At 55.3% G+C, this 13,832-nt stretch overlaps 1 protein-coding gene across 1 annotated transcript; it reads right to left on the bottom strand.

Annotated features, from left to right (window-relative positions):
• Positions 1 to 10: 10 nt before the first annotated feature.
• On the bottom strand, positions 11 to 4,409 carry HD553DRAFT_305264 (uncharacterized protein). Its single transcript, XM_046179132.1, has 4 exons — positions 1,792 to 4,409; positions 883 to 1,712; positions 755 to 815; positions 11 to 692 (listed from the first exon to the last, which is right to left on the bottom strand). Exons 1-4 carry the CDS (start codon positions 3,920 to 3,922, stop codon positions 205 to 207), a joined length of 3,510 nt encoding a protein of 1,169 aa, XP_046039189.1. The 5' UTR covers positions 3,923 to 4,409; the 3' UTR covers positions 11 to 204.
• Positions 4,410 to 13,832: the final 9,423 nt, after the last annotated feature.

Genomic DNA, 13,832 nt, shown 5'->3' on the forward strand with positions numbered 1-13,832 from the left:
CAGGTGGCGGTTAGTAACGATATCTGTCAGGATCCGCATATCATCGTAAAGCGTATACTCGGCCATACATCGTAAGGTATTGAAGTGTTTTTGGTCTCGTAAAGCGGTCATTGTTCGTAAGGGTTCCATATAACATTCTATTCTGCGGCTTTGTTTGCTGCCTGACGGCATGGTGCAAGGGTTGATGAAGGCCATGCCTTGTTTCTATTTTTTCGGCTTCGTCGCCTTCTTCTTCCTCTGTTTCTTGGGCTGCGCAATAGGTTCGTTCGAAGGTGTCGTATCCTCCGGAAGAGTACGTTTAGCTCGGGTGCGAGTTGTGATAGGGGAGTTCTTTGTCACCGGGTTTGACGTGGGCGTCAGCGCGAGCTGATCGCACGTAGTTGGAGTGGGGGAAGATACTAGCTCTGGAGTGGTTTGAACAACGTTCCGCGACGATTTGTCGATTCCCCTGGGGGACTGTCTACCGGTACCAGGAGGCTTGGTTGTGCGCCTGTTACCGATGCGAGCAGGCCGACCGGTTTTGACAGTCGTAATCAAGAACTTGCTGCTCGAGGGTGTCGACGTACTGGAAAAGACTTGTCGGCTCGGATCTGTTCCGGCTGGCGGCTCTTGCTGATCCTCGCAGATGGCGCCATCGAAAGCTGAGTCAGTGAGGGCAGAGTCACCGTTCGCAGAAGGCCCACATTCTTCTTCTGCCACCGCGGGACGAGGTCAGCGCCATCTCAGATACGACGACTAGCAGAATCGGAATTACCTTGAAGAACTTTGTTCTTGCGCTGCAACTCTTTTGACTTGGCATCACGTCGTTTCCCTTTCTGCTAGAGATAGCGTTTCAGCCATGAACATTCTTTACATGGCCAGCATCATCCCTCAGAAGCTTACCAACTGAGAGGCCACGCTGCAAAGGTTGCACAAGACCTCATCGGCTGGACCCTTGCCCCACAGGGCCGTGGTGGTCGTCTTGCAATTCTCGCACTCAAGGACTTTGCCGGGAATGACTTCGCTGTTGGAAGTGTTGTTTTGGGCAACGGATCCACTGGGCTTGTTGTGGTTGACAGCAACGGCAGGAGAGCTGTCTGGGATGTTGGACGCCTTGTCTTCCGGTTGCCCAGACTGCAGAGCGTTCGGCATTGCCTTGCATGACTCGTGATAAGCGGCGACATCGGCGTTGCTAGCATCCCAGGCAGCGGGTACAGGACAGAAGGAAGCGTCGTCAATAGCGTCTGCGCCTCTGTACAGCATCATAGGCGTTCCGACGTTCATTGGCAATAGGGACGCATTGAGTTTCGGCAGCACGATGTCCTTGTTGTCATCTGTCTCCTCCATCTCACGGGTATCCAAGAGCCCGCTGCTGTATACATCGAAGTCGGCGTCCAATGGGCCAGCCTGGGCAACTAGCGCATCGGTATTCCCCACATCCCAAGGTGTCGAACAGGACCAAGAAGTTTCGACCGACGACCCATCTGTCAAGGTCGGCACGTGTTCCGAGTATTGCGAAGTCGAAGGCGCGTAAACCCCATAGTCGATCTGTCCGGCCCAGTCACCTATTTCCGTGCTACCGGCTGAGATAGAAGGTGGTCTGTTCACGACGTCAGGGATAGAACTGCTGAAAGTCGGGTCACTATTCGCAAGGTTGGGTGTAGAGACCGAACTGCCCGCAAGTGCGGTCTGCATCGTACCGCTGCGTTGGTGAATGTATGCTGCGGAAAGATCTGTACAGCATAGACAGGCCAAAAGACGAGTATGAAGACGCTGTTTTCCAGCTCAAAGCCGATCCTCGAGTGGACTCACCCGCGAACGAAACCTTCTCGCCCTTGCCCTTGCTCGTCTTGATCATATCCAGCTGGTAGATCATGGCCGGGTCGTCCCACTTCTGGCTCAAGATCGACGCGTTCGGGTTCTGGTTCCAGCCGGACAATGCGCTCGTACCAGAGCAGCTGGCCGCAGGGGTTGCCATGGCAGACTGACCCGAGTTGCAGCCCGGCGTAGATGCGCTCGTCGAGGGCATCAGCTTGCCTGTATCCTTGCCTGTATCGAGGCTGGACAATTGACGTTGCCAATCGTGCGGTTGATCTTGAAAGAGATCATCAAGTTGATAATACGGGACGGGCGTCGATAACCCGTCCTCTCCGGGCCAACCGATGTCGGCTTTGAGAGACATCGAGCTCACTGAACGATTCGCTCTCGATCGTCCCTTGTCCCGCGGCGGCTCGTTTCGCTGCAAGCTGCTCTGTTTCACGACCATCGCCTCATTCCCACTACCCAACAGAAATGTCTCGTCTACCCCGCTCGAAGCGTCCTTTATGCTGCGAACCTGGTCCAAACTCTGGGAATCGGAACCGTTCGACTTCCAACTCTTCACTCCATATAGCCCGTGTGGGAACGGATCCAAGCACTTCTCCGCTTGAGAAGCAGCATCAACAATGCCGTTGACCTCTGCGCTCGGGATTGTATTCGAATCTGTACCTGGGCCAGAGCCGGTAACGAGCTCCAAACCCTGTCCTATTCCCATATTCACGCCCGAGGCCATCCGCGAGGCCGTAATCTGCGTCGATCCGACAGACGGGATTGACTGCAATTGCGATTGCGCTGAACCACCTTGGAACCTCGACTCCATCTCAATCATACTAGGCATGGCGACAGTAGCAGAGGTAGAAGCGCCCATGTCGTTCCATCCGACCAGGTTGGATTGAGTGTTCGAGAGCCTCGGCGTTGTCATTTGCGTTCGTGTTTGCATCTGCAATTGCGGTTGCACCTGCCCATGGCCAGGACTCAATGCGGACGCATGACTGAGATGGACCGAAGGGTGCGGGGCGGTCGTCATCAACCCCATCACCGCCGGCGCTCCAGCCTGCTCAGACAAGCACGTGCAGGTAGAGGCATCGACCTGGTTCGATCCAGTTCCCTCGCGACATCTGCAGAAGATGATGGAAGGGGTTTGAGTGGATAGAGGTTGCGACGAGAGGAGATTCGAGTATCCTGGAAGGGTCGAGGTCGAGATCTGAGCGAGGAGGTCGAGAGCCGGTGCTGGGGTGGAAGTTCGAGTTCCGGCTCTCGTCGCATTCGGATGTGCAAAGCTGTAGGTAGAGGTATCACCGGGGAATGCGTAAAACCCCGGTGCAGCGTCGGAGCCGGCCTTCCTACGGGCAGAACCTTGTCGATTCTCAACCTGCATCCCGGCCTGTACTCCAGCTTCGGTGATGGCATAGGCGGCAACATTGTCATTGCCATTGCCGTTCTCGCCGCTATGATTCCATCGTCCGTCCTCTCTCAAGCCGTCACCCGACTCGCTGCTTCCCGTACCACCAGCAGCAGCAGCAGTTTGACGTGTCCAAGGCGGCGGGGAGGGCAAGTTCCTAGCCCATTCCGCAAAGTTCGTCGCAACCGACAAAGCCTGGGAAGGGGCTTGATGAGGCATGAGGACAGGCTGAGGTTGTGGTCTTGAATGAGCCAGTTGTGGATATGCTTGCGTCTTCATCTTTGGCCTGGCATGCCTTTGGTACATCTCCATGTCCACGTTCTGGTCTGCGTTAGAGTTCGAAGCCGGGGTCGGATCCGGATTGAAGATCGATCCTGGAGTTCGAGAAGCGTATACAGCCGGGTGGTCTCCGTAGTACCCTATCGAGAACCTGGATTTCGCTCCATCCTCCCTGCTTCCTACTCCTGCCCCTACCACCTCCATCCTTTCCAGCACGTAGCGGGACGTATCTTGATAGATCTCGGGTCGCTTCATGGCTTGCACATGCACTCGTGTCGAATGTACATGCTGTCGCTGATGCTGTGGATACTGTTGGTGATGTTGGTACTGGAGTGGAAGGTGACCGAGGATGCTCGCGAACGGGGCCGTCGAAAAGGGTTCTTGAGAAGTAGGAAACGAGTACGAAGAAGGGTTGGGAGGTCCCGGGTAGGGTGGTTGGTCCATGGTCGGTGACTTGCTACGTAGAAGTAGACCTCAAGAGGTCCTTTTACTGTTCGTGAGATTTGTCGATTATGACATGACTCTGCGAGTTTCAAAGTCGAGGTGTTCGTCCTTTATCTCGAGGTCGACCTGACCTTGTTGCGATAAGAAAGGGCGAGCGACCCAAGGGATGACGAGCTGACGAGAGACTGTTCGAGAAAAGAAAGAGCGAGGGAAAAAAACATTTTTCCTCTTCCTCTTCCCTGCGTCCCTGCTCCCTCGTGATCGGCGGTGGGTCCTTTGATCTTCCAACCTCCATGTTCCGTTCGCCCACACGCCCTGGATTGACGTCCAGCAAGTTCCAATAGTCGGTACCCGTTGGTTCTGGGATGAATCGCTACCATTCTGCTAGCTCGCCTTGTGCTGGTGATCTGGTGACGTGTCGAGGTAAATTAGATACGTGGAACTTCTATCGTTGATCGTTGATCGTTGACAGATACCGTCGTGTTCGTGGGCGATTTGATCAGATTTGATGAATTTGATGAGGATTGATGAATCAACGCCGAAGAGATTGATCGAGGCAGGAAGCAGGCGACGTCCGATTTGATTCCGAGCGACCATGATCCCGGATGAAATCTTAAGAACTGATCGGGACGCGGTCGGAATCTTACGGGCGCGGTCGAAAGTGGGGCAGGGTGGAAATAACTGAGAAATATCACGTGAGAAATATTCCTGAGGAAGAATCACGTGAGCCAAACGGCCACCGACGCGACATCATCAACACACCTCAGGCAACTATCGTGTAATAGTCTCTTAGCAATATTCCTGTCGAACAAATTCAATCATGGAGACTCTGTCGCGAGACCTTGCACGATTTCTTTCCTCAGATAATTATGATTCATCTGATGAAGAGGAGAAAGACTCTGAGATAGTCACCCATAGCCCCCCTCCTCCCGCCGAGCTATGCCCGTGGAAAACCTTAGAACGATGGGCTCGGGAAATCGACGCGACCGAAATATTGCGGAGGATTCAAAGCGTCGCTCTGCAACAAGGTTTCGCTGTCCGCAAGGAACAAGGCAAGCCCAACAACTTCTCAGTTGTTTGTACTCGCAGTGGAAAGCACAGGAACACACACGAGTACCTCAACGCGAGCGGTCGAATGCGAGGGAAAGGTGAAAACGGTTTCACCAAGAAGACGGGCTGCCTTTGGAAACTTTACGTCAGCAAAACTCCGACCGTCAACGATCTCTGGAAAATTTCCATCAGAAATCTTGAGCACAATCACGACATTGACACCTCCCCCTTTGCCTTCGCTCAGCACCGAAAATTAACGCCCAGAGAGAAAGCCTCGGCGCTGACAGCTCTGGGGAATAATGCGTCGCCGAGTGCTGTTCTGGAAACTCTCCACAGAACTGCAGCGGACGAAAACAGGCCTTGTTTTGTGTCACTGCAGGAAATTTACAATCTAAAAGCAGCCCAGAGAAAACTAGCGATGAGCGGTCGAACTCCTGCCGACGCGGTCGTGAGAGAAATGATCCGCAGGGGAATTCCCCACGCGGTCTTTCTGAACGACCTTGATGAACTGCAAGGGTTATTCTTCACCAACCCTCTCGCAATAATTCTCACGAAATATTACGGCTATGTCCTTCATATGGACGCGACCTACAAGACGAATAAATACGGCATGCCCCTACTACATATCGTAGGAAGTTCTCCGACGAATAAATCCTTTACGGTCGCTCTCTGCTTCATGACGACAGAGTCGGAGGAGGAATATTTCTGGGCGATGAATTGTTTGAAGGATTTCTGTGAGGATCTTCCCACCGAAATTGTCCTCACGGATCAATGTGCCGCCTTGAGGAATGCTATCAGTCGAGTGTTCCCTCGATGGCGACAGCAGTTATGTCGGTGGCACCTCGCTCAAAACCTCGTGAAGAATTTCAGGGCAAAGATGCCAAAGGAGATTTTCGAGGAGTTGAAGGCGTCGTACGATTTCCTGGTGTTGCGGCCCACGAAATCCTCCTATGACGAGGCCTATGAACAGCTCAGCCTCAAATATTTGGCGAAGAAAGAGACCAAGCTCTGTTGGCTGTACGTACAGGAACAGATGCAGCAAGGGGAATTTTTCTTAGCCCACGCGTTATCCCGGACGCGAAATTTCGGGGAGACAGCCACCTCGCGCATTGAATCCTTTCATCGGGCGCTGAAGAACACTGTCAAAGGTGCGCAGGCGGATCTTTTCTCCGCAGTAAATGCTGCGACCAAACACATGCGGGCGACACATCGCGTGTTGTTCAAACAACATTCAATCGATTCTATCAAAATCGAGAACGATTTCCCCCTGTCGATGGTTGAAGTGAGTTCATAATACCCTGGTCTGTAGCAGTCGGAATGTTTACTGAGCTATATTTCTGTTGGAATTTAGCTGAGGGGGCGTATTGCCCTACGAGCTCAGTGGAAAATATTCGAGGGAGCATATCGTCTATGGCAAAGCGCTGACTTTCGACGTCAACCTCTGCCTGCTTGCAAGGGAAGCATGCGAGCGACTATGGGGTTTGTTTGCCAGCATGATTTCGAGAGGACTTTATCTCCCGGAGAGATTCGACCATTGATCGACCCTGGAGAAATCCACGCGTTTTGGCACCTCAAACAACAACGTCAGTTGCAAGACGAGGCAAAAGTCCTGGCGCTAAAATTCGTGATCAAGGATGTCACGGAGGGAACCTTCTATACCCACTATGTGGAAGATCCCCTGGTCGAAATTGCTGTCACAGCAATGGCCAACACATCTCTCGTGCCCGTGAATGAATATCTCGGGCAAGATGCTCAGGAAATTCTCCGAGAGATGTCTCCCGATGCTGTGATTATTCAGGAGCCTGTCCACCGCCCGCATTATAACAGACGACATGCCAAGAAGAGGAAGAGAACTCATACCGATATCCGCAGAGGACTAGCTCCAGGGGAAGAAATCGTCAGAAGTTCCGCGAGATCAGGTCGCTGGCATACTGGCGCGGAGCTGGCAACTCAACGCGCGTTGGCTAAGGAAAAAGCCGAGAGGAAAAAGGCGACCGAACCCAGACACTGCAAACATTGTGGCGACACTGGTCATGACAGGAGAACTTGTGAATTGTTGAAGACTTCACAAGCTGCCGACAGAATCAAAGCTACACAAGCTCGTGTGGCCACGCCTCCCGTGAGCAATATTCCTGCGGCGACTGTCTTCAGGAATGTTCCGCGTGAAATGTTTCCGCAACCACTCTTCCACGCGTCATCTCAACCGCAACAAATGCTTGGAGTTTCACCTTACTTTGGGCAATCGGTCGCTCAGTTTCCTCAGCAATTTCCCCATCAACCGCAAGCTGGACCATCTACCGCTCCTATCGCACCTTCCTCGCAGTCTCGGGGGTATTATTACTAGAACAATGGCGTCAAAGGACCCCTCGCGTAGGCGAGTAAAGGTTCTTTACGTGCTGCGAAATTCCTATTGTTATTCTGCTCTCGTGACTATTCTATCGCTGATCCTTCTCGCTTAAATTCGACGAGCTGTTTGACATCGTTCTTGTTCTGGCGTAAGCAGGAGGGGGTTTGTTTCCGCTGTAACTCGGCTGACCAATTTGTTCTATACAGATCGTCGATCAGGAACGTTTCATGTGAACCTACGCGAAACGTATTGTTCTAAGTAACAAATCGAGCTTCTCAAACGTCTCGATTTGGCAATTGGGGGATTTCGGCCCCGAAATCATCCTGTCGACTCGCTACTCATGACATCATGAGTAGCGAAATGATACAGTCGTCATTGTTCACTCGTTCTCTTTGTTCTTGTCGACTCGACTCGATTTGCCACTCTCGCTAAGAACCTGAACCCATATATATATCCCCCCCTCCCCCCCTCGATTTTGCGATTTCCCCTACTTTCAAACTTACTCTCTTCTACTACAATACACACGCTTAGACCTACTGTAAGGCCCGGGAGCGGCCCCCGGCGGGGGTCCCCCTGGACAGGCTGACGGGACGCAGGAATGAGGCAAGGTACGGGTAGGCATCTAAATGTAATAACGGATGTAGAGCTATTACAGAGGTACTAGTTCTACATCAACATAACAATACCGAAAAGTACCCCCGACGGGAGTCGCATACGGGAGTCGCGTACGGCGCGTCCGACGCGTCACGTGACCGCTATAACAGGATCCCCCTCCTAGATGCGGACTCCGAACGCATCAAGCGTCGGCGTACTCTTGTCGACCGGGCTGCGGTAGATGGGGGTAGCGCTTGTGGAACGCCGTGACGACCTTGTCGTCGTGATCGAACTCGGCGGGGCTGACCCACTCGTTCGACTCGTCCCCGTACCCTTCGAATCGCACCAGGTATTGGGTCTTCTTCCCGGACCTTCCGGATCGTAACGCCTTCGAGTGTACGATCTCGGACACAACATACCCCAAGTCGCCGTTGTCGAGGACTTCGGGGGTAGGTGGCTCAACCACCTCTCTTCCTTCCAGCTCGTTGGCCCGATAGGGGATAAGCAACGACACGTGGAAAACGGGATGTACCCGGCGTAGTTGCGCGGGGAGTTCCAGCCTCCTCGCCATCTTGCTCTGGCCGACGATCTCCGTGATCGGGAAGGGCCCCAGCGTCTTCATCGAGAGCTTCTGGCTGGGACGCACCGATGTCAAGTTCTTGGTGGATAACATCACCAAGTCTCCTACGTTGTAGCCCTCGTCAGGGACGGCGGTACGCTTCCGATTTGCGTACTTCGCCATGTCTTGTCGCGCTTGCTCCAGCGCCTCCTTCACCGACTTGTAGATCCCATCGAGTCGGTCTCGGTACTCTCCCGCCGACTCGACCGCCTCCTCCCTAGTGCCGGGCACCGGTAGGGAGAAGGTATGTTCCCTTCCTTCGGACGCCATGAATGGCGACATCCCGATGGCAGAGTGCTTCGCGTTGTTGTACGCAAACTCCGCCATGGAGAGTAACTCCACCCAGTCGTCCTGGAGGAAGTTGACGTACGACCGCAAGTATTGCTCCAAGGTGGAGTTACTTCGCTCGGTCTGCCCGTCCGTCTCCGGATGGAACGCCGTGGAGTAGCTGTTCTCCACGTTCGCCATGCGGCACAGATCTTTCCAGAAGCGCGAGGTAAACAACGTACCTCGATCTGAAATGATCTGCTTCGGGAACCCATGCAAACACACCCATCGGTCGAGGAACAGCCGCGCCAAGAACGTGGCGTCGTTATCCTTTCGACAAGCGATAAAGTGCGCCCGCTTGCTGAATCGGTCGACGATCACCAGGATCGAGTTGGACCCCATCGACTCGGGCAGGTCCGTGATGTGATCCCAAGTGATCGACTCGTAGGGCTCTGCTGGTACCGGTAGCGGCGCTAGCTCGCCGACAGGCTTCATTCGGGGTCGCCGGTTGCGCTGGCATATGCTGCAGCTAGCAACGTACTCCCCGATCCACTTCGCCATCCCAGGCCAGTAGAAGTCCCTACTGGTCAGCTCCACGGTTTTGTCCCGCCCCCAATGGCCGGCGGCCTTCCCGTCGTGTAGACGCTTCATCAGCTCTACCTTGATGTTCCCTGCGTTGGGGACATACACCAACCCGTTGTACAGGAGAACCCCAGTGGGGCTCAAGCTGTATCGCTCGTTCGCCAAGGTTCCCGCCTTGAGCTGCGCTACGAGCTCTTTCGCCACCGGGTCGTTATAAGGCCTGGCAGCCGACCTGCCGGGTCTTGAGGTAATAAGGTCGCGGGACTGGGGAAAGGTAACGGTAGGCATAGCGATGTAATAACGGATGTCTAACTACTACAAGGTACTAGTTAGACGTCTACGAGAACATCTCCTAAAAGGTCTCCGAGAGGGTCTCCGAGAGGGTCTCCGAACGAGACCCCGAGGCGACGCGCACCGTAGGTCGCGCGTCACGTGACGCTTATAATAGGATCCCCCTCCTAGATGCGAGCTCCGAACGCATCAAGCATCGCCGTACTCTTGGCGGCCCGGTACCGGCAACTCAGGGTGTCGCTTATGGAATTCCAGCACCAGCGTGTCGTTGTGGTGGAAATCCGAGGGGTTAACCCACTCGTTGTGCTCGTCCCCGTACCCCTCGAAGCGCACGTAGTACTGGGTCCTACGCCCGGCGCGCGTTGAACGCAACTCCTTGGAGTGTACGATTTCCGATACTACCCACCCCAAATCCCCGGTGTCCAGCACCTCTGGCTCAGGGGGTGGGTCCACTGCTCTCCCAGGAAGCTCGTTCGGCTTGTACGGGATGAGCAGCGAAACATGAAACACCGGGTGGATTCTGCGCATTCCCGGTGTTAATTCCAAACGTCGCGCCATGCGACCTTCTCCTACGACCTCCGTGATCTTGAACGGGCCGTAGGTCTTCCACTCCAACTTCTTGTTCGGCCTTACGGTATTGACGTGAGCCGACGACAACATCACCATGTCGCCAACATTGTACCCCTCATCCGGTACCGCCGTACGCTTCCGATTCGCGTACTTCGCCATATCCTCCCTGGCCTGTCTCAGCGCGACATTAACAGACTCCCAGATGTTGTTCATCCGCTCTCTGTACTCCTGTATCGACTCCACAGCCGAATCCTTGGCGATAGGCATGGGGAGTTCGACGGCGTGCTCCCGCCCTTCCGACGCCATGAACGGCGACATGCCGATCGCCGAGTGCTTCGAATTGTTGTAGGCGAACTCCGCCATAGGCAATAAATCGGTCCAGTCGTCCTGCTGGTAATTGACGTACGTCCGCAGGTACTGTTCGAGCGTCGAATTACTGCGCTCCGTCTGACCATCCGTCTGGGGATGGAAGGCGGTCGAGTAACTAGGCTCGACACCGGACAACTCGCAGAACTCCCTCCACAATCTCGACGTGAACAGCGTCCCCCTGTCCGAGATGATCTGCCGGGGAAACCCGTGCAATCGTACCCACTCCTGCAGGAACATCTGTGCCAACACCTTGGCGTCGTTGTCCTTCCGACAAGGCACGAAATGTGCCCGCTTGCTGAAGCGGTCGACGATCACCAGGATCGCGTTCGAACCCTTCGACTCAGGTAGGTCCGTGATATGGTCCCACGTGATCGACTGGTAGGGCTCCGTCTCCGCCTTCAGGGGAGCCAGCTCACCGACTGGTTTGGCCCTCGGCCTCCGATTCCTCTGGCACTTGTCGCAACTAGCCACGTACTGGCTAATCCACGCCTTCATACCCGGCCAGTAGAAATCTCTACTCACCAGGTCCTCCGTCTTGTCCCGCCCGTAGTGCCCGGCGGTCTTCCCATCATGGAGCCTCTTCAAGAGCTCCGTCTTCAAGCTTCCCGCATCGGGAACGTACACCAGCCCGTCGTACATGAGCGCGCCTCCCGGGCTCAGACTGTACCGACTATTCGTCAAGGTTCCCTCCCTGACGCCCTTGATCAGGTCTCTCGCGACCGGATCTTCTTGTCCCGCAGGGATCAACGCTTTCAAGAACCAATCCCCTATGACGGGGATCGTTCCGCACAACCGCAACGGGGGTTGTACCGTCGCTGCGCTGACCACCAGCGCGTCTGCATTAACGGGGCGCAACAGGGTCTCTGCCTGCTTGGGCTCCGTCTCCTCCATCAACTCCTCTCTCCTGCTGAGCGCGTCAGCCTTCCCGTTCTCTGTCCCCGGCTTGTACTCCAACGTGTACGAGATTTGGTTCAGCAACTGAGACCATCTCGCCTGTCGGTGGGACAACATCTTGTCCTTCTTGAAGTACTCCAGGTTCTTGTGATCCGTAAGGATCCTCACCGGGAACTTCCCGTCCAGGTAATGCCGCCATATCTGGCAGCAGTACACGATGGCGAGCAGCTCGCGATCGTGTACGTCGTAGTTTCGTTGAGCCGGCGTAAGGCTCTTCGACATGAACGCCACGGGATGTAGTTTCCCGTCGTCCCCTACCTGCGACATCACCGCTCCCATCGCACCTGACGATGCGTCCGTCTCCAGTACCACCTGGCGCTCCTCGTCGTAGTGAGCGAGGATGGGCGCCTCGGTGAACGCCTATAAGGCCTGGCAGCCGACCTGCCGGGTCTTGGTGTAATAAGGTCGCGGGACTGGGGAAAGGTAACGGTAGGCATAGCAATGTAATAACGGATGTCTAACTACTACAAGGTACTAGTTAGACGTCTACGAGAACATCTCCTAAAAGGTCTCCGAGAGAGTCCCCGAGAGGGTCTCCGAACGAGACCCCGAGGCGACGCGCACCGTAGGTCGCGCGTCACGTGACGCCTATAATAGGATCCCCCTCCTAGATGCGAGCTCCGAACGCATCAAGCATCGCCGTACTCTTGGCGGCCCGGTACCGGCAACTCAGGGTGTCGCTTATGGAATTCCAGCACCAGCGTGTCGTTGTGGTGGAAATCAGAGGGGCTAACCCACTCGTTGTGCTCGTCCCCGTACCCCTCGAAGCGCACGTAGTACTGGGTCCTACGCCCGGCGCGCGTTGAACGCAACTCTTTGGAGTGTACGATTTCCGATACCACCCACCCCAAATCCCCGGTGTCCAGCACCTCTGGCTCAGGGGGTGGGTCCACTGCTCTCCCAGGGAGCTCGTTCGGCTTGTACGGGATGAGCAGCGAGACATGAAACACCGGGTGGATTCTACGCATCCCCGGTGTCAATTCCAAACGTCGCGCCATGCGACCTTCTCCTACGACCTCCGTGATCTTGAACGGGCCGTAGGTCTTCCACTCCAACTTCTTGTTCGGCCTCACGGTATTGACGTGAGCCGACGACAACATCACCATGTCGCCAACATTGTACCCCTCATCCGGTACCGCCGTACGCTTCCGATTCGCGTACTTCGCCATATCCTCCCTGGCCTGTCTCAGCGCGACATTAACAGACTCCCAGATGTTGTTCATCCGCTCTCTGTACTCCTGTATCGACTCCACAGCCGAATCCTTGGCGATAGGCATGGGGAGTTCGACGGCGTGCTCCCGCCCTTCCGATGCCATGAACGGCGACATGCCGATCGCCGAGTGCTTCGAATTGTTGTAGGCGAACTCCGCCATGGGCAACAAATCGGTCCAGTCGTCCTGCTGGTAATTGACGTACGTCCGCAGGTACTGTTCGAGCGTCGAGTTACTGCGCTCCGTCTGACCATCCGTCTGGGGATGGAAGGCGGTCGAATAACTAGGCTCGACACCGGACAACTCACAGAACTCCCTCCAAAATCTCGACGTGAACAGCGTTCCCCTGTCCGAGATGATCTGCCGGGGAAACCCGTGCAATCGTACCCACTCCTGCAGGAACATCTGTGCCAACACCTTGGCGTCGTTGTCCTTCCGACAAGGCACGAAATGTGCCCGCTTGCTGAAGCGGTCGACGATCACCAGGATCGCGTTCGAACCCCTCGACTCAGGTAGGTCCGTGATATGGTCCCACGTGATCGACTGGTAGGGCTCCGTCTCCGCTTTCAGGGGAGCCAGCTCGCCGACTGGTTTGGCCCTCGGCCTCCGATTCCTCTGGCACTTGTCGCAACTAGCCACGTACTGGCTAATCCACGCCTTCATACCCGGCCAGTAGAAATCTCTACTCACCAGGTCCTCCGTCTTGTCCCGCCCATAGTGTCCGGCGGTCTTCCCATCATGGAGCCTCTTCAAGAGCTCCGTCTTCAAGCTTCCCGCATCGGGAACGTACACCAGCCCGTCGTACATGAGCGCGCCTCCCGGGCTCAGACTGTACCGACTATTCGTCAAGGTTCCCTCCTTGACGCCCTTGATCAGGTCTCTCGCGACCGGATCTTCTTGTCCCGCAGGGATCAACGCTTTCAAGAACCAATCCCCTATGACGGGGATCGTTCCGCACAACCGCAACGGGGGTTGTACCGTCGCTGCGCTGACCACCAGCGCGTCTGCATTAACGGGGCGCAACAGGGTCTCTGCCTGCTTGGGCTCCGTCTCCTC

The sequence above is a fragment of the Filobasidium floriforme genome (genome assembly GCF_021052385.1).
Source record: "Filobasidium floriforme strain CBS 6241 chromosome Unknown HD553scaffold_3, whole genome shotgun sequence".
Lineage (NCBI taxonomy): Eukaryota > Fungi > Basidiomycota > Tremellomycetes > Filobasidiales > Filobasidiaceae > Filobasidium > Filobasidium floriforme.

Excerpts from the sequence above, each read along its gene's own strand:
- HD553DRAFT_305264 (XM_046179132.1), bottom strand. The coding sequence starts at position 3,922 with ATGGACCAACCACCCTACCCGGGACCTCCCAACCCTTCTTCGTACTCG. Across the intron at positions 1,713-1,791 it reads CGAGAAGGTTTCGTTCGCGG|ATCTTTCCGCAGCATACATT; the intron begins GTGAGTCCACTC and ends TATGCTGTACAG. Across the intron at positions 693-754 it reads CAAGAACAAAGTTCTTCAAG|AAGAAGAATGTGGGCCTTCT; the intron begins GTAATTCCGATT and ends CCGCGGTGGCAG.